Genomic DNA, 25615 nt, shown 5'->3' on the forward strand with positions numbered 1-25615 from the left:
TTGAATTAAAGGGACAATCACACTAATGATCACTTCAGAGACAGTTAATTCTGGTGCTTTGTAAAAACTCTTTGATCAGTGGTTGCAGTGGGCAAGGAGTTTTGCTTATTCCAACATTTTTCAAAGTGTATTAATAACAAGGTAGATAATTGTATGTATATGTTTAACCTTTCTACATTTAAAAAGGATTTTTCTTTATCTTCATTTACCTCAAGCCTTGGATAAATTTGATCAATACAGTTTTAGATATTGCACATAAGAGTCCATGTGCAAATGAGGAAAGAAGATATTTTATGCTTTCAAATGTAGGTGTATTTCAGGGTGGTATATGCAGTATGAAAGCAATACACAGAGCCTTTGCCTTGGTACTTGAAAAAAAAAGGTCATTTCATACCTTAAAGAAAAAAGGGTGTAGGAAAGTAAAATGAAGAAGCAAACAGGCTTGGAAACACATTTTAAATCCTAAAAAATATCATCATCTAGTTAAATTGAAATTTGACTGGGTGAAGTATACTGAGAGCAGTCTGGGCTGAGAAAGGTTGCTGTGGAAGTCACTCGAGCAAAGGTGGTAGGCAGGGAGCTGATTTCACAAAGATACAGGCAAAGAAATTGTGGTACCATATTTTGTCCAGTTTACAACAGAATGGATGCTTTGATGGAAGGTGCTTAACATTTAATTGTGTTCTCTTCAAAATAATCTGTCCGTGAGCAAAACTTCTGCCTAACCCTATAAATTACCAGTTGGGTTATGCCCTGGAGTATGAGAGTTTACTGCCCTATGAAATTGTTTTTGTTCTATCTACTGTAGCATAATTTGTTCTCGTTTTTCATATAAATATCTAATGAACATTCCAAACTATGAAAAATGAAACTCTTTTGGTGACTTCAGAGGGAGCTATGCAGTATGAAATAGGACTTCTAGAAGCAGACTTAATGAAATTGGCAAACTCAAATCAGTAACCAATTTTGTCTTGTTAAATTTATTGTTAGAAATACAATTATTTTAGGTGCATGGGAAAAGATTTTTTCAACATCTAATATGAGAACTTTACCTTAAAACACTGCAGTTACTGGATAGGTACAAACAGAAACAGATGTAGGAAATCACCATATTTGAACACATAGCAAGAAGGGGTTCAACATGTACCAGACAACTGCTAGGCCATTGTAAAAAGTCACTAAGAAAATATAGCTGGGATTATTCTGTAATTAATGTTTTGATTCATTCATAAAAAAAATAAAGTTCTCTTGATTCCAGAGCACCAAATTTCTTGTCAAATATATCTAGTCCTTGATTTCAGTTGTGCTAGAAACTAAAGAACTTGTTACTTCAAAAAGACTTTCATGCAGCCTTTAGAGATGTGCATATATGACTGTACATTCAGGTTTTTGCATATGCTGTTTTTCTTGGCCAGTTTTCTGGGGTTCATGAAAAAAATCTGCAGACGCACATATGGGAATATAAAAATATATCTACAGTTTTAGATACTAGAATATTCTGGGAAGCTGCATAGAAATGTATCTAAATATACTTGGCAGATCTGTTCCTAACAGAGGGGGAAAAGTGTTGTGTATATAGGATGAATAAGACCACCAGCTTAACTAGAAGGCAAAGCTGCAATGCAACATTGGGAAGACTTTGCCACGGCATTGGGATCAAACTGTGTTTTTTGGAGCTTAACACTGTAATAATGAAAAGAGAAAAAGGAAAATTAATCTTTAGTCACTGTAAAGTTTAGGCTTATTGATGTTGAGGGAACCCCTGGACCATATTCTATAGCTTTTACCAGTGTTCAGGGGGACTAAGTGTATTAATGAAGAAAAATTCTAGCGAGGGCTTTTGATGAGCATAAAGGCACCTTCTCTGAAAAAGCCCTCGAGCTGGAGATTATCGAAGGCTAGGACAATGTGCCAGCACATATGTTTATTCTTCCACTCTGCCATTATGAGTCATAGCCAGAAAAGGACTGTCAGGGAAGATGAACCTTTGGTCAGACCCATAACGGCTGTTGTCCGATCGAGATTCCCTTGCAACTGGAAATCCAATGAGCTCAGTTAGCGAAATTTAATTAAATGACAGCTGGCAGGGAACTTTCAGCCACAAATGTGGGGAAAAAAACAAAAAAACCCCTATTCCAAATAAAAATATGAAACTAAGTCCTTCTTCAGAGATGCAAAAAAGTAACCTTTCCTATTTATACATAACATACATATAATTTTATTAGAAGGAAAGAATTTTGTCCATTCTAGACTTCAACCATAATAATCATGTTATAGTAATAGTCCTTTTTCCTAGTCTCTTCAGTGACAAAATGCAACAAATCCTTTATTCTTTGAATTTATCTGATTTTTCATTATTAATTACTGTCAAAGTGTGTAGAGGTGTTTGCTGCCCATAGGTGGTCTGAGAAGTGATGGTGAGAGTTTTCATTTCTTTGTGAAGATTCTGTGAAATCAGCGGAAGAATGAATTTGTGTTCAAACTCCACTGTAACTGCTCAGGGACATGCTGTTTTCCTGTAATGAACAGAGTTTTTGTCTGACAGAGTGTTGGTATCCATCTCTTAGTGGGGTGGAACTCTGCATACCCAACCTTACATTACAGTAACTTTTTTTCTGTTGCATCCTGTCTGTGAAAACTGATTTTGAGTGAGTCATTTAACTTCCACTGTACTGGTTCATACTTGGAAAGGATGACCTTGGCTTTGTAGACAGAAGTATCTGAGGAGAATTGATGAGAGAATTTGACAGATATTCTGAAAATAGTGTGAAGGTGCTCAATGGGAAAATACCAGGAGACTGAGGTATAACTAAAACATTTTTCTTATCCTCTCCATTGCTAGTCACTAGATTTAGCACTTGAGAGAAGCTGGGCTTCTTCTTGGCTAGCTCTGAGAATAAAATCTAAGTTATCTAATAAGACATGATCTTGATAATTTCTCAGAATTTGCAGCTTCAGAAGGCAGCTCTATGTACAATGTGTCCTTGTGTTAGTTTTTGATAGGTCCTTGCCTGTTTCATTTCACTGCCTCTGTCTCAGGGACCTGGACTGTCTGTAAATTCTCCAATGCCATAGGCATCATTTCACTGTGCCTTGTTAAAAAAAAAAAAAAAAAAAAAAATCTGTTGGCTTTGATTTTAAATCAGGCTCTCACTGTGCCCTAGTTGAGCTTGGCATGCAATACCAGTCTGAGGCATGCAACTTGGAGGAAAACACAGCAACACTGTGAGAGCAGGAATTCAATTTAGGAAGTCCCATGTGGGATTGCCTCTGGACTTTTGTCATCTGCAGCATTGCCCTTCAGCTTCTAAAGGACTAACCTGAATCTAACAGCCATTCAGATGGCTAAAGGTGATTTCTGGGATATTAGTATATTATTTTCCAATAAAAAATCGGACAGCATCAAAAGAAGCTGATCAATAGTGAATTCTCTTGCACATAGTTTTGTGCTCTTAATGTCCTTTTTCCAGATAGGATTTTACAACAAAGACTTGCTGCTGGAATCTGTAAGTGCATGACAGATGCATTTCCTTCCTTAAGTACTTTTGGTCTTGACTACAGTTATGGTGGTGAGGAGACTAAGCATTCCTGTTCTGTTTCACATGTAACAGTATAGGACAGTGTCTTCCTCATGGGACAGGGGTGAGATATGATATGAAACAGACATAGACTCTATGAATCACTGTAGGTTTTTGTAGGTTTTCTCATCCAGAGGGAGTTTCCAGAGAATAACGCTGTATTGTGAATATATTTTTTGAGACTAACAGGGAAGCTGAAGATCCTTAGAGTCCCTTTTCTATTCCTCTCCTCCCTAACTTTAATATCATGCTTCATGTTTTTCTTCCTATGCAAGAGATGAATCATAAGTCAAGTGAGTAGAAGTTTCACAGGAGAGGAAAAATTGTGCAAGTCTGAGTGGAAAATGGCTAGACTTTGGTTACTAGGACTGCTATGCATGTAGTTGACTTCATATGGAAAACCTGCCAATGATTAGTTTATGAATCAAGAAGTAAAGTTGTAATTGTGAAAAGGGCTAGCCCAGGCTAAACATTTTACAGTTTTTCAAAAGCTCAGATGAGTTATATTTGGACACTGAGATCCTTATGCATTCACCCAGGGAGCCTAAATCTGAAGCCTGAGGTTGGAACATGGCTTGTAGATTGCACACAAATATCTGGTATGGATTCCAGTAGACTGTGTGTGCATATGCCACTGTGAGCAAATGCATGAGCACAGCAAGCTCACTGCCCCTGACTTCTCTTCTTGTAAACAGATGTTGTACACAGTGGCTTCAGTGTCTTAAACTGCTGTATGTATATAATGTTGCTTTCTTCATTGGAAAGCTATCAGGAGTGATATTCTGCAGTTAATACATTTTTCTTTTTCCTCCTATATTCCTTTTCTTTTCATTTTTTGGCTACTCTGTTCTAAAATAAGTTAGTCCCTCTGCAAGAAACAAGCACAAGAAAAAGAGGCAGAAGTTATTTGTGCTCTTCAGAGCTGTCTTTTGCTTTTTACTGTTTGTTGTCGTTTAACCTAAACTGGCAGCTAAACCCTACCCAGCCCCTTGCTCATTCAGCCTCACAGCAGGATGGGAGAGAGAATCAGAAGAGTAAAAGTGAGAAAACTCATGGGTTGAAATAAAGACAGTTTAAAAGGTAAAGCAAAAGCTGTGCACCCAAGCAAAGCCAGCCAAAGAATTAATTTGCTACTTCCCATGGGCTGGTAGGTGTTCAGGCATCTCCAGGAGGCAGGGCCCCATCATGGGTTAACAGTGACTTGGGAAGACAAACGCCATCACTCCAAACGCGCCCCCCCCCCCCCCCCCCCCCCCCCCTTTTTTTGTTCCCTGCAGGTCTATATGCTGAGCTTGACACCTTATGATCTGAAATATCCCTTGGGTCAGTGGGGGTCAGCTGTCCCTGCTGTGTCCCCTTGTACACCCCCAGCCTCCTCACTGGTGGGGTTGGACTCTAAGGCAGAAAAGTCCTTGGCTCTGACTAAGCACTGCTCAGCAATAATGAAATGATCCCCATGTTATCAACATTATTCTTGTCCTAAATCCAAAACATGCACTGCACAATCTATTATAAAAAAATTTAACTCTATTCCAGCCAAAACCTGCACACAATTGAAATTTATTTCCTTCTTTTCCATCTTTCCATCACTGAAAACTCTCTAAATGGTGGGAAAGGAGTACTGTCTCTTCAAATACTGAATTCAGTGGAATTGCGTACATCTTTGGCTGACTGTGATCTTTCCAATACAAAGAAAAATATTCTCAAACTTGTAGTATTTTGGCTGCTATCAGAAATCAGAATATGAAAAAGTAAAAATTTTAATACTCAAATTTCTATTAACTTCTATTGAATTCTTCTGGGATTTGAAAATATGCATTTGACTTGAAAATTTCAATGCAAACTCCCATAGTAGATTTATTATGGAAGGTTTGGAAGATCCTTGTCTCTCTATTCTTTCTTACAGCAGAAGTATGTATTTCACTGAGGAAATTTTTTTAAATAAGCAGAGCAAGAGAGTTCTTTGGAAGTCTGGAGAATAAAGGATTCGTTCCTACTGCTTTTTTTTCCACTTCAAAACTTGACAGTGATTAATCATAAAGCATTGCAAACAAAGGTGTATTATTATTTTAGCAGTAGGCATTTGCCAAAGATTTTGTTTCAGGATCAGCACTGTTATTTGTGCATTACACTGAACAATGAGTGATTACAGCACATCTCTCCAGTCCTTGCTTGCTTTGTTATCTTCTCTTTGTCTTCTGTGTTATCTTCATTTTTTTTATTCTCACTTGCTACTTTTGTCAAATAATATAGAATGGGTTTTTAGTTACTGCAAGGTGGAGTTTCTTTCTCATGGTCCATAGGGCCCATCATATATCTTTATTCAAGGTATAAGTCAGAGTAAATTTAAGAACCTTCATTTTCCCCATTACATCTTTTGACAGATTTGATGGGCAATACATTTCAGTGTTAATTAATTTTGAAAGCATGTGTTTCTGCATTTTTCTTTTATAATGTGTGAGATATAAGTGCTCCATGAATAATAGATTTTTGTCTGGTATAATTTTTGATAGCTTTTGGGAAAAAGAAAAGCATAATGGAGGATGCTTAAAAATGTTGCATGTGGTGAATTGTCCCAAATTACTGAAATCGTGATCAGATGAGTAGTGTGGACAGAGGAAAATCCTTCAGGCCCTTGATGAGGCAGTTTGTTGATCAAAAGTCTATGTGGAGGAGACTAGATACATGCTGAAATAGGCTTTTATTTCATCTTGTATTAACAGCATAATAGTGTCCACTATTGTGCAATGCTCATAAAAGCAATTTTGTACTTGGTGACTACATTTTTTGTGTCATTGTTGGCATGTTTTTTTGTCTCATTCTCTACAAAATGTGGTGGATCTATCAAACCTTGTATTAGAAGGGGGTGAGATGCAGACATCTTTTGTCAGTTACTGTATACCGTGAATATATAGTCTATGACAAAGTAAACACTTCCTTCCATTTCTTTTACAGCTAATGATGATTTACTGTAGCACAGGTATTATTCACCTGGAAAGAGTTAGATCTGGAGTACTGTAATACTAAAACATTAAAATCAGATGGAAATAAGCCTATAGAGCACTCACAAGTTTTTGTCTCTGGCATAACAAAGAAGGGTGCCGCTCTGTGGCAAGGATTAAACTGCGGTCCAACCACCTTCCTAGTGTTTGATCTGTTTTCTATGTCTTAAGCCTGTCTTCCATTTGATAGGTGCATTGGTAGAAGTATCTGGATTTCTGTATTATTGTAGTGTTAATTCTGAACAGAGTTGCATTCATTCATCTGATATCACTGAGCAGCTTGGCTGGGGTTGAGTGAGATCCATATATCCTAGCTGAGACTTTCCAAGTTTGGTGTAAGAGAGCGAAACCTCTTCTTCCCACTGGCTTCCATTCTTTCCAGGGGATTTTACATTAGCTGTGCACTTTCATGGAAAGAGCAGGTTTTCCTGTTTTTCCCTGCATGGATAGCAGCTTTCTTGCCATGTTTTTCCAACTTTGATGTTAGGTAGAACCTTTGTTCCTTTCACATGGATGTTAGTGAAAATGAAGCCATGTTTCTAGCATCTGAAAAAAGGATAGATAGGCTTAAATCCTGACCTAGTGTAACTATTGACAGACTACATAACATTTGATTCTGTTTGCTGGTCCTTTCCCAGTAAGGCAAGTGCATCCCCACTGTTACAGGAACTCATCAGACCTCCTATCCAGAAACCTTAGTATATGTCTGCTGTATCACTTAAAAGGTAGGATTAATTCAGAAGATTGTTTTGTTATTTGAGTCTTCAAATGAAAAACAGATATTCAATAAAAGTAAACACTGCTGTATTTCTGTAATTTATTTTATATGTTAAGGAAACTTTCCTGTCTGGCCATCCCAGAGCCTCTCTGGCAGTCACTCTCAGACCAGCTGGGCTAGATCTGAAATGCCTGTGCAGCGGGCAGCTCCAGTGAGCCAACGGATGCCCTGCTTCGCTCCCTATGCTCACTCCACAGTCAGAGACAAGGTTTCTTTGCCTTTTATGCTTGGCATACCCAGTCACCTGGCAGTGATACAGGTCCCCATGCCCTTTGTTGTGCAAAAGGTTGGCACCAGCTCACTGTCTTTTGCCTCAGGCTCCTGCCCCCCAGAGCTCAACCTGCAGCTCTCACTGCAGCTGCTCACCGAGACACCTGCACTGATGCATGTACATAGTATCTTTTGTCCAAGAACACAAGGCAAGAATCTTTTCAGCATTTATTATGAATTAAAGCCATTTCAGTGTCTTGTCATTTCATTACTCTTGTCCCAATGTTTCTACATTGTTGTACACACCTTAAAGCAGACTGACACTGCAACTGTGTTCAGTTTGCAATCTCTCTTTGATTGCATGCACAGGTCTTCTGAACACTTTTCAGCTGTTTCCTTCAGCTATAAATTCGGAGGCTTATTGAAGCTATCTGAGGATGTCTGAAATGAGATTAGTCATTTTTGACCCAGTGCTTTTTTTTTCTCTAGACCTTTATGAATTCAGTTAATCCTTTATCCCATCATACTTCAAGAAATGACCAATTAGCTGATCTGCTCACTCCTGAACTTCTTCTCAAGAGACATCTTGCCACTTGCTATTAAAGGCATAGAGACAGAAGACTCTTGGTATTAAATGCATAGAGAGTGCAGCAAAATTTTTTAAAGCTACAGGATCTGTGTGGCCAACTTGGATTCAGTTACATTTTTAAAATTAGATAGGCTTCTGTAAGTTTATATACATGGACAGCTGCAGAGTCAGTAACTCTTTCATTTTACTGCTGTGTTATAGAAGAAGTATTGCTGATTCTTAATATCACTGTATTTTCAACTGGTGTAAAGAAACATAAAGACCTGAAGCAATATATAAGACTTAGCTTTATTCTCTCAATTTTTTTATTACTCACATTGGTGAGAAGTCAGCAGATAAAGTTCCTTAATATTTTTAGATCCTAATGGTATTTTTACCCAAGTGTCCAGCTCTTAAGGAACTTTGAAGTCAGATAAATAGAGTTAGGTGCTAACATCAAAACAGATATATATTGATATATGAATTTTGAAAATGTAACTTGCAGCCTAAATACTTAATGAAATAAAGCCACCCTTCCTAATTTTTAATATAACTTGACCACAAAACTTAATAATGTACAATTTGTTGTGTTTGGAAGAATGAGGGAGGTGGATGTCAGTGTTTGATGAAAAAGGTATAACCAGACTGAGTTGTTTACAAATTGAAGTTAGAAACATTAAAAATTAAACTGATAAAAAGGGAGTTTTTTTAGGTAAAGATAATTATAAATAATTTGAGAAACTTCTACAGCAGCATGGGACACCCTTCATGCCTTAAAATGCTTATTTTTAAAATATGAACACTTCGGCTCATATGGAAACCATTTGATCCAGACATTACAGGGTAGCATTATTTGACTGACTACACTTGGAACCACTCAGAAACTGTACTTCCACTACATTGAGAACTCTGATACAAAAAAAAAAAAAAACCAAAACCAAAAAACCAAACATATATTGAAATTTTTTATGTGAAATTTCAGAAATACACAGAGAAAATAAAACATTTATTTCTTAAGTATTATTTGCTTTGTCTCAGTAGTGCTGACATGTTATTTTGTACTGAGTTAAAAAAAGAACCCAAGTAACAAATCCGCAATACTGTTCATTTGAAATAAAAAAAAATTCCTATTTTATCTTAATGTTTTAATATTGATAAGATAAGAAATCCAACCACTATGTCATTTCATCCTTTAAAACGTATGTGGATAGCCCACTGTATCCATGTGCATGTCCATTTTGTTGTAGGAGACTGTGAATCTATATCATATTTACTTTCTGGGCATTAGATTTAACTACAAGATCCCCTGTCAGAAGTGATCCCTTCTTGATTTTCATTGCAATTTTGTGCACATATTTCATGTTGAGAAAACCACAGAATTATCTTTTTCCAGTTTCAAAAAAAGAATTAGCTGACAGTTCTTTTTTGAGGCCATTTTTTTGAATTTCCAATTTGAGGCTTTTTTTGAATGTCACACTCAAGCTCTAACATCACTAGTCAAACTCAGACTTATCTTCATTAAAGTAATTCTTTATATGCAAACCATTTGGATAGTTCAAATTATGAGAAAATAAATATTGGATGAATAAGGGTAACCTAATCTAAATAAATCATACTTAATTTTAAGAATAATTTATTGATATTGAACTTTAGGGTTGTAGATATACATGAAGAAAGATAAAAATTGATTTTTCTACTTGAAGATAGCAAAAAGCAGATTTTTTTTTTTTTGAATACAAGAAAACTGTGATTATTTTAATACCACAAAGAAGAAAAATGTCTTTACTTCACAGAGCAGACCAAGAAGTTTCAGGATGAGAACATTAATTACAGCTGCCATTTTTCATAGAAGGCATGATTAAAAGTCGGGTTCCCTGCCCGTGTACAGCATTTCAGTTCAAAGGAGGTGACGGCAATCCCTGAACACCATGATAGCATTAAATAGCATGTAAGGGAGAAGTAGGATAGCAGCCTACAATTAAAGTCAGGCAACCCAGGACAACTTAACTGAAAAGTCTTTTATACCAGTGGTAAAATATTTAAAATAAGCAAGATGGGGAATGGAATAAAAACTGATAAAGAGGCCTGCAGGGAGCAAAGTATCCTAAAAGAAGAAAGCCTATATTTATTTAGAAATAAATGTTTAAACAAAATTCCATCCTTCTTCTGGTAGATTTTCTTTTCCTGCCTAAATGTTTTTATAAGGAATGCTATAGGCTCCTGTGTCATCTTCATGATTTTCTAGGAACCACTGTGTATTGTGACTTGGGACCTACACTTGGGGGCAAACTGATGATTTTTATGCCTGACCCTCCTCTAGCATTTCTTTGAATTGGCTGTTAGCATCTCAACTCCCCAGAATATCAAACCCAAATCTTTGCAACTAGTCAGGCCCACTAATATGGGGAATTGTAGAGAAATGGAGGAAAGAACTAGGGCCACATTCAAGCAAATTTACTTTTGGAAGAAAACGCTTTAGGTAACCACATGCCAGGCTTTGAGTTCATGCTATTACTTTTATATAAGTCAGAACTGATGTTACTTTAAAAGCAAAATTTGAAACATATTTTAGAATGTATGAAATTTCTTTTCATAACCTAGGTTTCCCAGATCTTTAGAAAGAAAAAAAACCCCAAAAATATAGAAGGTCTCCTTTCGTTGTTAAGGATGTACCTGGCATGTAGCCAGAAAACAGAAAATAGCAGTGTATTTCTTTTTTCATATTATGCCTCTACAAGTTCTAAATCTGCAAGTAGCAAGAACAATGTTTCCCCAGAGGGAAATATTTATACCCACTGTGATGATAAAAAGACATAGCTGTGAAAGCACTGCAACAGCTGACCAGTAAATGTAAGTGGAGGCCTATTTCAATTACATTGTTTTGGCCACAGATTGTTTTGAAGTTTGACTGGGCATCCCATATCCTTTCTGAAGTAACTATACAAGGAGTCACTGTGGAAAAAAAACATCCTCTCTCACAACCTCCCAGGATTCATACTTTTCAGAATATTTTTTGGGTGGCTAGGTGATTTTTACCCATTCATTAACATCTCCACTACAGATTTTTCTTTTAGCCTCTCACATTCAAGACTGTGAAAGCTGGCTGTCATTTACACAAATAGCACTAAAAATCAAAGGATAAAAATGTGTTGTTTGTAGGCTGGGGTGGGTTTTTTTTTTCAAATCTGAAAAAAAAAAATCTGTAGGTTTGGAAATGGTGGGAATATTCTTTGCAGTTATTTTCCATCAGATGCTGGTGTTAACAGAATCCGAAGTGCTACATTTGGAAATGTTTCTTCTAGGGGAAAAAAAAATGAAAGGAGAATATTTTACTTTTCAGAATGGAAGTACAAAATAGCAGATCTCTGTTGCTTCATGTCACATTAGAAACTGACTCTGATGACTGAAGCCAGTAGCCAGTGGTCTCACATAGCGGCAGAGCTGGTTTATTGTCTTCCTTTCATATTTTAGAATAAACATCTGCTTTGACCAGAGTGTAAGGATCTGTGTGAGTCCATGTGCTTGTGAAATATGCATGGCTGTATGCCTGTGAATACATGTAGGAATGTGAAAAACAGGTTCAAAAGGAATGGGTGAGTTGCATTTATGAGAATGTTGTATGTTCATTCATGGTCTTGTTTAATGCTTTCTAATTTTTTTTTTTTTGGCAAAGAATTAATAAATGTAAGACCAAACAATAAACCCTTTGCTAAAAAGCCTTTTCTAAAACACTATAATAAACGAGAAACCTTGATTTCCTAACAGCTGTTATTTTTGAGTAGAAAAGCTCATAATTTTACCTGACAGGTTAGTGAAAAAGCATCACCAACCTGCTTGTGCAATAAAAAAAAAAATTGTCATAAATATTAAGGGATTTTGAGGAGATGCAGTTTTACTTATGTAAAGGAAATAAAACACCAATATATGGGTTTGAAATGCAGAACATTTTTGTCTGTTCAAAGGTTATAACAAAATCTCTCATCCTTCATTATATTTAAGTGTATTGGATACTAAGTGCCATTTTTGTCAATTCAGAGTAAATTACTGTTTATATTACTTATTTTTTAAAATTATTTTCTTTCTACTACCTTACATCAAAAAGTACTGCCACTATTGGCTGAAGAATGAACTGCCTTTGCAGAAGTAAGTCAGTGAGTTTGGTTTATTTCCCTAGTGCAGTTAGTTTGTGACTTCCAACACTGGAATAGGATTTTATTTTAGCAGATTTGGACATGAATAGCAGGTAAAATGCCATGGCATTGGCGTTGGTGGAAGCACAGAGCATGCTGAGTGCTCAGGTTCTTACTCATTAAGCTAAGCTACCCTGAAGTCCATATAGCAGCATCAGTGAGAGTACCATTTCTTGGGGTAGTTAAGTAAAGGTAGCTCTGGAGGCTGCATTGCATGGCTGCATTCAGACCTCCCAGCAACAGCACTTTGGCATTAAGGAGACATTTAATTTTGAACAATTACTGCTTGAGAAATCCTATCTTCATCTTGTAATTATATCTTCCTAGGTGTCACTCCCTGTTGACTCATACGCTAGAAAATTATTCTCAAGGGAATCTAGGGACACACAAGATTTGTGGAAGGTTGGTTTTAGTTTAAATAATAATTGCTAAAAGTGACTGATTATCAACATCTGTAAAAGTCCCATGCAGAACAGTCACTTACCTTATTTTTCTTTAACAATCTGATTTCTTACCATCCAAGTTTGAGAACTCTTAATATAATGAACTCTCTGCTTAAAAAGAATGTCTTGATGGATTCACTAAGTGACAAAACTGTTCTGACTTTTGTCAACACAACTTGAGTTTGGAGCATCTTCTAGTTTTTAGTATCTTCAATAATCATACTGATCTAGGTTTCTGGCCATTGGAACAGCCTTTCCGTATAACCGGGTCTAGATTTTCTAGACTTTCAATATAACCAGTAGAAGGACTACAGGAGGAGGGGAAATGCAGTTGTGTGTTTTTCCTTATATTCTGTGTCATGTCATATTGTCAGAAGTAGGCAGTCTTCTGTCACACAGAGGCTTTGTCTGCCTGCAGCAGCACCCCGTGGGTCTCACAGGAGTTTCTTGCTGAGGCTTCTTCTGAGTTTCTGACATGTGTTTCCCTACTTGGAATAAGAACTCATCTGCCTTCACGTATTTCTATCATGTCTGTTGGAAACTTTCCACAGACTTACATTAAAATTTTGTTGACCTAGTGACCAGTGACATATAACTCATATAACTCACAGTAAAAAAAAAGAAGGCAGCTGAGAAATTCCAGCCAGGTAGGACTGGATTCCAGATGTGGCCTAGCTATTTGTCTTGAACTTTTTCAGGAACAATGTGATTTGTGATGAAGCTCTCATGAAATAATTGACTTGCAATGCTGTGTACTGAGTCAGGTGAGGGACACCTCCTTATGCTAACAAATAGGTAGTCAAAATGCATACCTTGATCTCTTCCCTGTTATAATGGTAAGGCTATTTATATTTATATTTATATTTATATTTATGTGGGGAAATAGTTTAGAGGGTAAACTGGTTCTTAGTGTATGATTGTGGTCCCAGCAGTGATCCTTTGAACTGAAAATTGTCTTCAATTTTCTTGATAAAAAAACAATGACCATTCTTGTGTATCCTACTTAACTGATCCATAATATAGGGCTGAATCCTACCTGGGGTGGGAGAAAATTCAGCCTTTGTATTTGCATTGAGCTTCATCATTCAGTCTTTTTTTCAGGAAATTAATTAGTTTGTGCAAGTTTTCTACCAAGTCCACTTGCTATTTTCCAAATACGCTTTCAACATCTGACACACAGCTTCATATAGTTGAGTATTTAACAGTTTACAATCAGCATGTCATCTTGTGACTTCAAAACCCACACAAGCAAAAATTAGTATTTATTATTATACATATTATTATGTTTACTTACCAAAATTATATGGGTATTACATATCCATATTTTTTCCATTCATCTCATTATTTATCCACTGTACTGACAATAGCTTCAAAATATCACTTTTTTGGTTTGGTTTGGTTTTGATTTGTTTGTTTGTTTGTTTAGTGATAACCTGTTTCCCACAAGCTGTGTTATACAGAGTACCTATAAGCAAAGCAAGCCTAGCCTGGTTTTAAGACGTGATTTTTATCTCAACAGAGATAAAAAATTGTTGTTGTAGACCCAGTCTGGTTATGTCTCTGCCTTTAAAAGCATATGAATTTCCAGCTGTAACCATGGTGCAGAGTGGCCGGACTGAGCCCCTTATCAGGAGTCAGGCAGCTCCTGCCATGAGCCTGATTTCCAGCTCCCACCTCCGCTCTCCTTGTTTTTATCATCCCTTTGCCCCAGGTGCTGGGTATGGCACTTCATAGCTGCTGGACAGAAGACAAATGGATACTTGTCACCACTGACACAAGGTAGTTCATATTAACTGTTTTATTTCTCCAATCAAGCTCTGGGCTGGCTGAGGACAGCCTTGTCTTTACAAATCTGAAAACAGGTAAAAGAGGCTTAGCAGAATTTGGGGGTAAGACTTATTTTCCTCCACGGTAGCTGAAGAACTACTTTCCTTCAGTGCCCTCCTAATGTCTTTGAAATGTGTGATAGATGCAAACTCTTAATTTCATTTCCTGTGTCATATATGAGTTAGGGAATGGATACAATAGCAGTGGGTACAATTACTGATTTCTGTTTGTAGTAGCTACCTGAAATGAGTCTGGCTGGCTGACTCCTTTATTGCAATAACAGCTTTTAGTTCAGTGCTCTCTGAAGCCTCATCATAGGTCCTTTTAATTGATGGGGCTTAAACATATAATTTTCTTTTCAGTAAGAGGAAAGTTAGCTCTCATTTCCTTATACAAATGTTAGATTTATCATCATTTTAGCCCAGGGAAATTTAGACCTATGCGTTTTTTTTAAGTACATCCCCAGACAATGAAGGATTTTAGAAACCAGCAACAGAGACAAGCAGTCATCATACCAAATCAGTTAGAAATGCTGACGGAGTGAAACACTATTTGTTCTTATAATTCAGAGCCATAAATTCTCTGGAGACCATAGATGTCTGAACCATCTGCCCTTTGGTACCTCTGCAGCAAATGGTAAATCCATTGGTGTCACGTATGAGACATCTGTTCTCAGACCCTATTTTTTTGTAGTTTGGGGAGATCTCTCTTTTGTTCGTGCTTCATAAGATTAATCCTAACTACTAGCCTTAAACTTGTCCTTTAAGTACCTCTGCTACCTATTTTGGAGGAATAATTATTCTTTATTTAGTTTGCTGGCTGACAGGAATCATTTCCCTAGCCACTTCTCTCTCTCTGTGTCTGGGCACTTAGCCCAGTCTGTAGATTTCAAAGGCAGCAGGGTGCCAAGAGGTTAGACACTGTAATGTTGTGAATACCTTTGTGGATCTAGCAATTCATCATTAGCTGAAAATTGATGTCCTGTTATTTGTTTGAGCAACAGTTGTATATGCAATATATAGCTAAGGATGTATACAGTGTTTTGTGTGTTAGAGATAGCCAACACAATTAATTATACATGTAGCAACAAGGCTGAAGTGCATTTTATTTTGCTCCTAGTAGTACTTAACACATTCTTCAATGCAGAGATGCCGAGATACACAGTACAGTCATGACTGAACTTGCTGCTGCAATGATGGAATGGTGTTTCTTCTACACTGTTTTCACTGAAAATAGCCTTTTTAGATACTGCAGTTATTCTTGCTTGATATCCGTTTCACACAGATTGTAGATGGATGTATGTAGTTTATGATATATATGCATTTTGTAATATTTGCATTTGAGTTTTATGTGGGTAGAATAATTTTTTTTCCTTAAGGGTCATTGCATGAATAGAAGTAGTTGAAAAATGCACTTACAAAATATATGAGGTAACAAATTATTCCTTTATATCATTTTTAGGATCTGTTTTACTTTTTGTGCTGAATGACTTTGGGGACAGTTGAGAGCTTGGCATTTTTTTTTCAAGTGTTTCTTTTTTTAACAGTGAATTACTGTTTGTTAAATTCACAGGATATCTGCTGAATATTTCTCTTACATTTCAGCCCTGGTACTTGAGAAAGAAAGTAAAGGACTTTGAAGCGTCTATCACTATAGCCTAATATCAGCTTAGATAACTGGTTAAAGTTTTCACAGCAAAGTGTCCATTTTTTCATTACTGGATTTTCAAAAATACCTGGTAAATATGAGGATCATAAGCTATATAGGCTTATTTGTTGGCATATTAATTGTCCATCATGGGGAGACAGGATATTCATAAAAATATGAAGAAATTTGTTGCCATAAAAAGTTTCCATATTCCATTTTATAGCAGATAAATTTTTTACGTTATATTTTTGCACTATTTATGGATGGTAAAGACCTATATAAAAAAAAATTTTGTTAGAAATGGCAGGTATTCTGACTTGCAAATATTATTTCTTTTGTGTAAACCAGAGAAGAATTCAGGACAAGCCTGTGCTGTAGAATGAGTTTCTCAATGAAATGAAATAATAATGTAACATCCCAAGTAATTGATGCATAACTGAAAAAGGTGATATGCTTGCCTGTGACTAAAACTGGGTGATGTAATTTGAAAGTTGTTATTTTTAAACTGGCAGTTGATAATTTCGTGCTTCATTTATGCCATGTCTGAACTTGATACAAACTTAGGATCTGTGCAGAGAGCTATGGAAGCCAATGAGACTCTGCAAAGGCAGCACAAAATCTGAGAATGAATTCACACCATTTTTAAATATTACATAGAATAGAATAGAATAGAATAGAATAGAATAGAATAGAATAGAATAGAATAGAATAGAATAGAATAGAATAGAATAGAATAGAATATTTCAGTTGGAAGGGACCTATGATGATCATGTATGTAGTCCAACTGCCTGACTGAATCAAGGCTAACCAAAAAGTTAAAGCAGGTCCTGAAGGGCATTGTCCAAGTACCTTTTAATCACTGACACATTTGGGGCAGCTTTGAACCATTCATACTGACTTTTTTGAGTAAAATAAAGAAAAATACCTTCAGAAATACCTTAATTTTGTGTCTTTGCTTAAAGATTAATTCATTAAGCTTAAGAAAACTTACACAAGGGACCTTGATAACACCATCACATAGATCTATGTGCCAAGCTTCACCTGGCTGGACCCTTGTTCAAATCCTATCACTGAAGGTGTGCATCAACCTAATTTGTGAAGTACTTTGGAAAAACAGAATTCTAACATTTTAATAGGACAGACAAGATGGATGAGAAAGTTGGAAAGCTTCCCCATATACAACACAGCCATCTAACTGTAACTTTAATTGACTAACTACATTTAATGCAAAGAAATGTATGTGCCTCAAATGATCTTATAAATCAGAAGATTAATACCAACATTCATTAAAAATAGAATATCTCTTTTAAAACTCATTAAAAATAGATCTCTTTTAAAACACATTCATACTGAAAACAATCTTCAATGTAGAAGTATTTAGATGTAGAGATGCAAAATGTACAATTTTCTTGGCTTTGTCTAGTAACATGTCACTTTTTGTCAGAGCTAAATATCATCTCATTTTCTTAATTTTCTGGGTTTATGCATGATTAGTTTCCCCACAATAGGCTCTTATGCTTGGAATCACAACATTCAAGAATAAACATTGGTGGGTGTTAGATGTACTTATGAGAATCAGGCAATATTTCTTAGATAAAAAATAATTAAAATAAGCAAATCAGCAAACAGTCAGACCATCTATGCTATAGGAAGCTGGTAGCAATATGGATTCAGTGATTCATGAAACAGGCTCAAGGAATTTTTCTCTTGCATGCTCAAACACAGATAACAGTGTTGTAATTGGGGAGTAGAGATTCCCATGAACTGGTCTATGAAAGCTGATAGAACTCTAACTTTCTGTAGAAATTGGCCCTTTTTTCTTAACAGGTAAAATATAAAGATTTCAATTAGTACTGTCTGTCAGGAAGAAATATAACTGTAATCTCTGAGTTTGTGTTCATTTCCTGATTAGTAATTTAGAATATTCAATGACAACTTCTTAAATAATTACAACAACTCAATTAAGAGTGTCCTACTAACAATTAAAAGTGGTCTGTGTGTATTCGTTCATAAAAGAACGTTGCAAATTCTCTGCTGACAAATCAGAGGTGTGTGACAGTACCTGATACTGAAGAGCCACATTATGAACATAAGGTAACTGTAAGATTGTGGATCCATGGCTCAATGCAATGCTGGGTTGTCAGTTGGCATAGATTAGGTAGGTCTGGGGAACTCAGTCCAGTTGAGCCAGAGAGTGATGCTTGACAACAGGCCTCAGAAGGTTTTTTTAAAAATGTATTTAAAATATAATGTAACAGGTAATTGTGTAATAGTCTTTAATGCAGCATTAAGTGTGTAAGCCTGTACAGAGCATATTTCAAAACATGTAGATAATGTTACTTTTGGCCCTGCTGTTGTATCTCAGATTAGCACCTTGCTTTCTCTGCTTGCCAGGTTAGCTAAGAATTATTTGAAATGCGGGTATTTACTGTGTTAAAATTCCTTTTTTATCCTTTTAATTTTTCCTAGGTGGTGTTTGCATTGCTCAGTCACTCAAAATCCCTCGGGAACCAAGACCAGGAGAATTTGAAAAGATCATTAAGCGCTTGTTGGAAACTCCAAATGCTCGAGCAGTGATCATGTTTGCGAATGAAGATGACATTAGGTGCCTGTTTCCTAATTTTGTGTTCTGAAGACGCTCCTCTTCAGAAAGATACTTGGTTGGCTGGTGGAAAATAGACTAACAAAGAGGTTTCAGATTCAATCCTACATAAAAATTCTTGTAAATCTGATGATAAGAAACTGAGTTGTAGAAATTATAGAGTATGCTGGTCCTCTATTCTCTGTAATTCTAGACTGCCCCTAGCTCCTAAGAGTGAAGTGTCAATAGATTGTTATTTGATGACCGAAAAGGAAGAAACCAATAAGAATGCTAGAAAAATATGGCTAAAGATAAAACAAATTAATTTGTATATTGCTGTATCTTGAATTCATTACAGATGTTATTGAATATACTTTAGAGTGTGAAAACTACATATTAATTAGTTAGTGTAAGATTGCTTGTGCATGACCAAAATAAATGCTGGGGTTTCTCAGGTTCTTTGTAAATGTGATTTGTTTACTTGGTCATTTGCTATTTGTTTGCAGGAGAGTACTGGAAGCAGCCAAAAAAGCTAATCAGTCTGGACATTTCCTCTGGATTGGCTCAGACAGCTGGGGGTCAAAAATTTCACCAGTCCAGCAGCAGGAGGAGATTGCGGAAGGAGCAGTAACCATTCTACCCAAAAGAACGTCCATAGATGGTAAGGACACAAGTGGCACAAACCTTTCATTTTCTGTCAAAGTGCAAGTACTGTAGGTCTCTTTAAAAGTAATTAAAATATCATGTAGTCCTTGACTACTGGGAATTCAGGGAAAGCTTTCTGACCAAGTTACCTGAGTTGGCCTGATCCAACAATAATTTAATATATCTGTTGAGATGAGGAGATGCTGAATCTGTAACTAGGCGATCTTTTAATTGTCTAATAATGATGACACCTGGGGTGGAGAGCTTCTTAACCACTGCCTGCTCATTCTTTGGGACAAATAAGGAGAGTATTGGATGGATGATAATGAATCAGATAATTCTCTGGGGACGAGATTGATCTGTGTCCTGCTTTCCTCTCCTAAACTTGCTTTATGAAGCCACTGTATTGAGAAAGATTCTGACTTGGTGGATGAAGTGGAAGTTGGTTTGAAGCACTTTATTCCTGTGAGAGTACAGAATATAGTAACACCTCTTAGTGTCTGGGTAAGTGTGCTAAACTGGTAATTGATTAGGAAAAATAAGCACCACTGAATTTACATGGAGAATTTAGCCACAGGGAAATACTTGTAAGGAGCTAATCCAGATGGGATGTGTTAATCATGATTTCATTATGACTGCTGGATTGCAAGGGTAAGGCTGGTGATATCAGGTTTAAGTAGGAATCTTTAGTTTCTCAACTGGTGTCATTAACGATATAAACAGAAGCAGAATTTTAGGTGTCCTGGAAGTCCTCTTTTTCAACAAAGAGGTACCCCATGTTTTTAAGTGTTCTTGAAATGAAATCTAATCCTTAGATGCTACTATGCTCATAAAATTGTTTGTGCCTAAAGATTTTTCTTGTTCTTGTATTTATAAAAAATCTGATATTGTCTTTAAATTACTGGTTTTGTACCATATAATATTTTAATGCTTCTTTCACTTCTCTTCAATGTAGGATTTGATAGATATTTTCGGAGCAGAACACTTGCTAACAATCGAAGAAATGTCTGGTTTGCAGAATTTTGGGAGGAGAATTTTGGATGCAAGTTAGGATCACATGGAAAAAGAAATAGCAATATCAAGAAATGCACAGGTAACTGTGAAAATAAAACATTATCTGTAAATTGTTTATAGGAGTGCAGGAAAGGAACTGCTTTCTTTTCATCACTCTTCTGTTTCCCTTCAGTTCTCCAGTGCATACCGCTGAGTTGTAAGAAATGTGTGACATTTTTTCTTAAACCTGAAAAAAAAATTCATGGACAATGTATGAGAAATTTAGTAGTTAATTTGCACAAGTCCAGTGATGGTACAGATTTTATTAAAGACCAGTGGCAGTGGTTCAATTCCATTTATGTTTTCAACAACCTCCTCTCTCACCCCATCTGTAGTTGTCAATAAGATTTCTTTTAGCAAGTGTGTGCATCATGGTAATTCTCATATTGTTAACCCTGAAGTATATACAGTGAAAATTAAATTTCTGTTTAAACTATTGAGGTCTTGATGGTAGGTCAATCTTGAACTCCTTATTTAGTTTACAAACTGTGTTTGAGGATGAATGAAAAAGCAAATCAATGTGTTCTTATTACTTGTCCCCATGTGTAAAAGAGGGATTCTATATCATATTATTATAACACTGAAAGCTTCTATAAAGTTTTAGCAAAAACTTGAAGTAATTGTCACTAGTTTTGCAAACCTGCTTGCTCAGGCATCATACCCAGATGCAATTGTCACAACAGCTAATAACAGCAGACATAGCAGCAGCTAACTTTGATCTTCTCTATGAGATGTTGTTTTCTCGCTGTTACTTGAAAAGTTTATTACAAGAGTGTTACTTTCTGTGACTACAGCAGAGTGCTTATGTTACTTTTTGTGTAGACACTTTTACATAATGTCAGGACTCCTTGTGTCATTTCCTTAATTGCTGCCACCACTCCCAGCATTCCTGGTTGTGACCACCATCTCTGTGAGCAGTGCCAGCAGCAGTACACAATTTTGCTGCACTACATACATAAGTGATCTGTGATGTGCCTTGATTTTTCTGGTAGTCTCTTCTCTCACCAAATAATATTTTCCCCATGAAACATGAACTTTTTTGTTCACGTGCTGTCCCAAGATTTCTGGCTGCTTGCTGACACTTTCATCCAGCCTTTGTTATAGGGGTGCTCTTCCAAACTTTCTGCACGCCAGCACCCCACTTCTCCTGGGCTTGTCAGACAGAAACACTGTGAAGTCTCCAAGAACATGCATTCCTGCATGGTCCTTTCTGGACCATCAGATTTATTGTATGTGTATTGTGCCATCAAAACACTTACTTCACTGGGCTTCACAAGGCACAGATACAACTCACACAGAAATATCAGAGCCATGCATTCACTCTCATTTCAGCAATGCCTTTTCTTCAGCCTTTTACCACATATTACACACGCACAAAAGGGTAATATTCAGTTCCTCACTGAGCTAAATGATAGCTCATTAATCCTTTACTCCTTGGCCTTGATTCATATAGCAGTAAGTCATGGCTAGATAGTTACCCACCTCTGGAAAGGGATTATTTTGTTATTACTATTTTAAGTGGAAAATAGATGGGGTTTCTATGTTCTTCAGGTGGAATGACTGGTGTATGTGTTGTACTTTTGGAAGCTCTAAATGCTACCACAGATGGTTTTATGACTTGTCTCAGCCTCATCTCGTCTGTCAATTGAATTACCAAGTGAAAAGTAGTGTATGAAATACATAGGCTGTATCTTGATCCAAAATAATTTCTAATTTGAAACCGATTTCTGTATATTTTATGAAACAAAATTATGGTATGTTCTCTGAACCTGAAAGTAGAAAGAAAACATATTTTCTGTGCCCAGAAAGTTAACATGGTATCAGGTGATGAGACAAAGACATGGGTGTCCTCATATAACGGTTGCACATGCATTTTTACCAGCAGGGGAAAAAACAATGAATTCTTCTTCAAAGTACCTATGAGTGATAGGACTCTTGACTAAAACCAGTTAAAAGTGGCTTGCCACAATAGAAAAAGTCTCCCCTTGAACAGCAGCAGATCTGACACAAACTGGCAATTCATCATGATCCCTATGGTTATCTAACTCAAATTTAAAGGACTGGCTAACAAAAGTACCCAAAATATGTTCATTTTAAGTAAACTGAATCAAGAGGTGGTGGTGGTGGTCATAAGTTCAAAGTAAACCTCCTGTGATTTAAGGAAAAGGGTAGGTGGAGAATGGGGGAATGACCCTCAGCCCAGTTTAGATTCAGAGAATTAAAAATGATATCTTGACATACCCCAGTTCATTTGACAGGGCCTCTCGAGCACAAAAAAGAGGCAGTAATGAAATCCTGTCTGGTTCTTCATACCACAGCCCTCAAAACAGAGGAGTGTGTACTATGATCTTCTATGTCTGCTAAAAATTAAAGAATATCCCACCCATGAATTTATCTTTCCCTTGAGAGGCCAAAGGCATTACCTCATGGCCAAGTCTTCTCTGAAACAATGGTGGTAAAGGACAAAAATGAATGAATCCCCAAATTTAAATTAGAATATGAGTTGTTGCATTCAATTGTTTATAACTTAATATTGAAAACCTTGAACCTTGGCCTATCCCCACTGCCGTATTTCCTTCCAGTGGGTTTTCTCTGATATTTTATATGTAGTTTTTCAGTCCTAATTTTCAGCTCAATTCTTAAAAGGCACATGCAGGTGACCAAGCAGGTGGTCCAGAGAGGTTTGGGAGTCTCCCTCACTGGAGATATTCAAGAACTGTCTGGATGCAGTCCTGTGCCATGTGCTCTGGGATGACCCTGCTTGAGCAGGGAGGGTGGCCCAGATCACCTGAGGTGGTCCCTTCAACCTGACCTGTTCTGTGATTATCTGATTCTTTATTCCCATCTCTAGTTGAGAACTTGAAGACTGACCTTAAAACCACAATTTATTCTAATTTTCCTGTATTTTTGTCTGGGCACTGCAGAAAATAAGATTCTCTTTTTGTTTTGCCCACGAGTCCAATTTGTATATCATGTCACTGTCTCTTTAAGTATTCAAGAGGGGTCTGGGTGTGGCACTTTGGGATATGGTTTAGGGGTGATTATGATGGTGCCAGGTTGGCAGTTGGTCTAGATGATCCTGAAAGTCTCTTCCAACCTTGATGATTCTGTGATTCTTGATATTATGATGTCAGTAGACAGTAGTACACTGAAAGAAATTCAAAAGCTTGAGATACAGTCACAATCTGAAAATCTCTTTCTCCAATGATATTAAAAGGCAAATTGATAGGTATAAAATTTTCTCAGGCTTGAGATGTGTTTTATTACACCTTCCTGTTTATCTTACTTAGGAAGTACTTGAATCTTTTTTTCATATAACATTTGTAATTCCCAACAACAACAAGACTGTTATCCCTGTTCTCTATTTAGTCAAGTTATTCATAGCTTTAAATTTTTGCTACCTGCAGTGAGGATGCTACTGATATAATCCAATTTCAAGCATTTTTTTTCCCTATGAAGATACAAGAAAATGCTTAATAGTGAAAAACCTTTCTCTCTTTTCTTTTCCATGTAAAATCAACAGTCTTTAAAGCACTGGAAGTCTGAAAAGAATTTATCTTCCTTTAAGGTTAAGAATTACACAAGGGCATAAGCCTTCTTACCTTCTTCTGTTCTTATACATTACTGAGTATTGCAGCCTACTGTTGTAATAACTTGAACACTTTATTTGAATTTTAAAATCCTGTTTATTTGTGGTTGCTGTTGATTCTTATTAATAAAAGAATTTGTTTTCTGGAGATGCATAAAGTAATAAGTTTCTTTTGAATTTGTCTGTTTGTTTGTTTTCTGATTTTTGCCATTTACAGAAAGCAATGATTCACCTAAACTTTGAAAAAGTAATTTTTTTGCCACTATTGATTTGAAGCTAGCTCTGTGTGTTTCTGAATGTGAACGTACATTGATCAAATCCTCAATATTAGAATATTTTATTGAAAAATATTAGAGATTTCTTGTTCTGACTTTCCTGGAATTAAAAATATATAAAATTGGGCCATTAACTTAGTAAGCATGAAACAATAATTCAATGACTACCCTTAAACTATTTTACTCGGGGAAGGAGAAACACATTTGCAGAGAAAACTCATTTGTCTTATTACAACAAAATTGAAAAGAAAGGAACACTACCAAGATTAAACCATATGTAGAGGTTACAAGAAGCCTTACTTCACATATTTATTCAAGGTGTAGGTTTTCTGCTTTCAATAAAAACATATTCAGTGAGACATGCACCTTTCAGAGATCATCAGTAGTCTTTCTCCAGCACTGGGTTCTCTGTGGGGAGGAGAAGTGAGGAGATGGAAAGGTTTTCACTCATCCCTGTGCCCCAGCAGAAAACCGTAAAGGCAGAGACAGTAATCATTCAAACTTTGATTCCTATTGATTCTTCAAGAGGAAGGGCATGTATGGTGGTTGCAGGAGATGGCAGAGACTCTATGCCTCCTGCTCTACTTTAAATTTAACCTCCTGGAGAGTTTTCCCACACACTCAGCTTCCCAGTTGACTCTACTGGGAAGAAACTGATCGGTGGGCCAGTTTTTGGTAGTTGAAGATTTAGCATTACTTTGAAATACTGTGAACTGACCAGACTTATTTCTGGCATTTTGTTCTTAGCTCTGACTCTTGGTTGTTGAGCTATTACTTGTCAGTCCCACCTTAATGTAGATTTCTAGATCTTGTCTTTCTGAAGAAGCCTACAAAAGGATGAATTCAAATATTAGAAAATCAAACAAAGATATTGCAGAATACTCTTTTAATAACTGCATTGAATAGAGGTGCTGACAATATACAATGTCACTCTTTCAGAAAAGCAAAACAGTGATAGTAAAAGAAAGCAGCATTAATGATGAAGTGTAAAGAGAGAAGGGCAAGAATTAAATGAAATCTACTTAGATTTGCTTCAATTAACCTCACAGACTGCTAATATTTGATTTCAATCTAACAGAAATTTCTGAAGTCCTCTTTTTTTATTTGTATGTATATGTTTGTGTATGCCTATACAAGTAGATATATGTTTGTGTTTGTATGCATAAGCAGATAGAAATGTAACATGCAATGAGGTTGCTTACTATATCATGTGTTAATGGGAAAAATCA

The 25615-nt window shown here is 36.4% G+C and overlaps 1 protein-coding gene across 1 annotated transcript in view; it reads left to right on the top strand.

Moving 5' to 3' along the window:
• Nucleotides 1-25615, top strand: part of GRM8 (glutamate metabotropic receptor 8) — a 313145-nt gene that overhangs the window by 121102 nt on the left and 166428 nt on the right. Inside the window, exons 3-5 of the mRNA XM_068996167.1 lie at nt 18713-18848; nt 19331-19485; nt 20425-20562. Of these exons, the coding sequence (XP_068852268.1) occupies nt 18713-18848; nt 19331-19485; nt 20425-20562 (429 nt within the window). The remainder of the gene's footprint in view (nt 1-18712; nt 18849-19330; nt 19486-20424; nt 20563-25615) is intronic.

Source organism: Aphelocoma coerulescens, chromosome 1A (genome assembly GCF_041296385.1).
Source record: "Aphelocoma coerulescens isolate FSJ_1873_10779 chromosome 1A, UR_Acoe_1.0, whole genome shotgun sequence".
Lineage (NCBI taxonomy): Eukaryota > Metazoa > Chordata > Aves > Passeriformes > Corvidae > Aphelocoma > Aphelocoma coerulescens.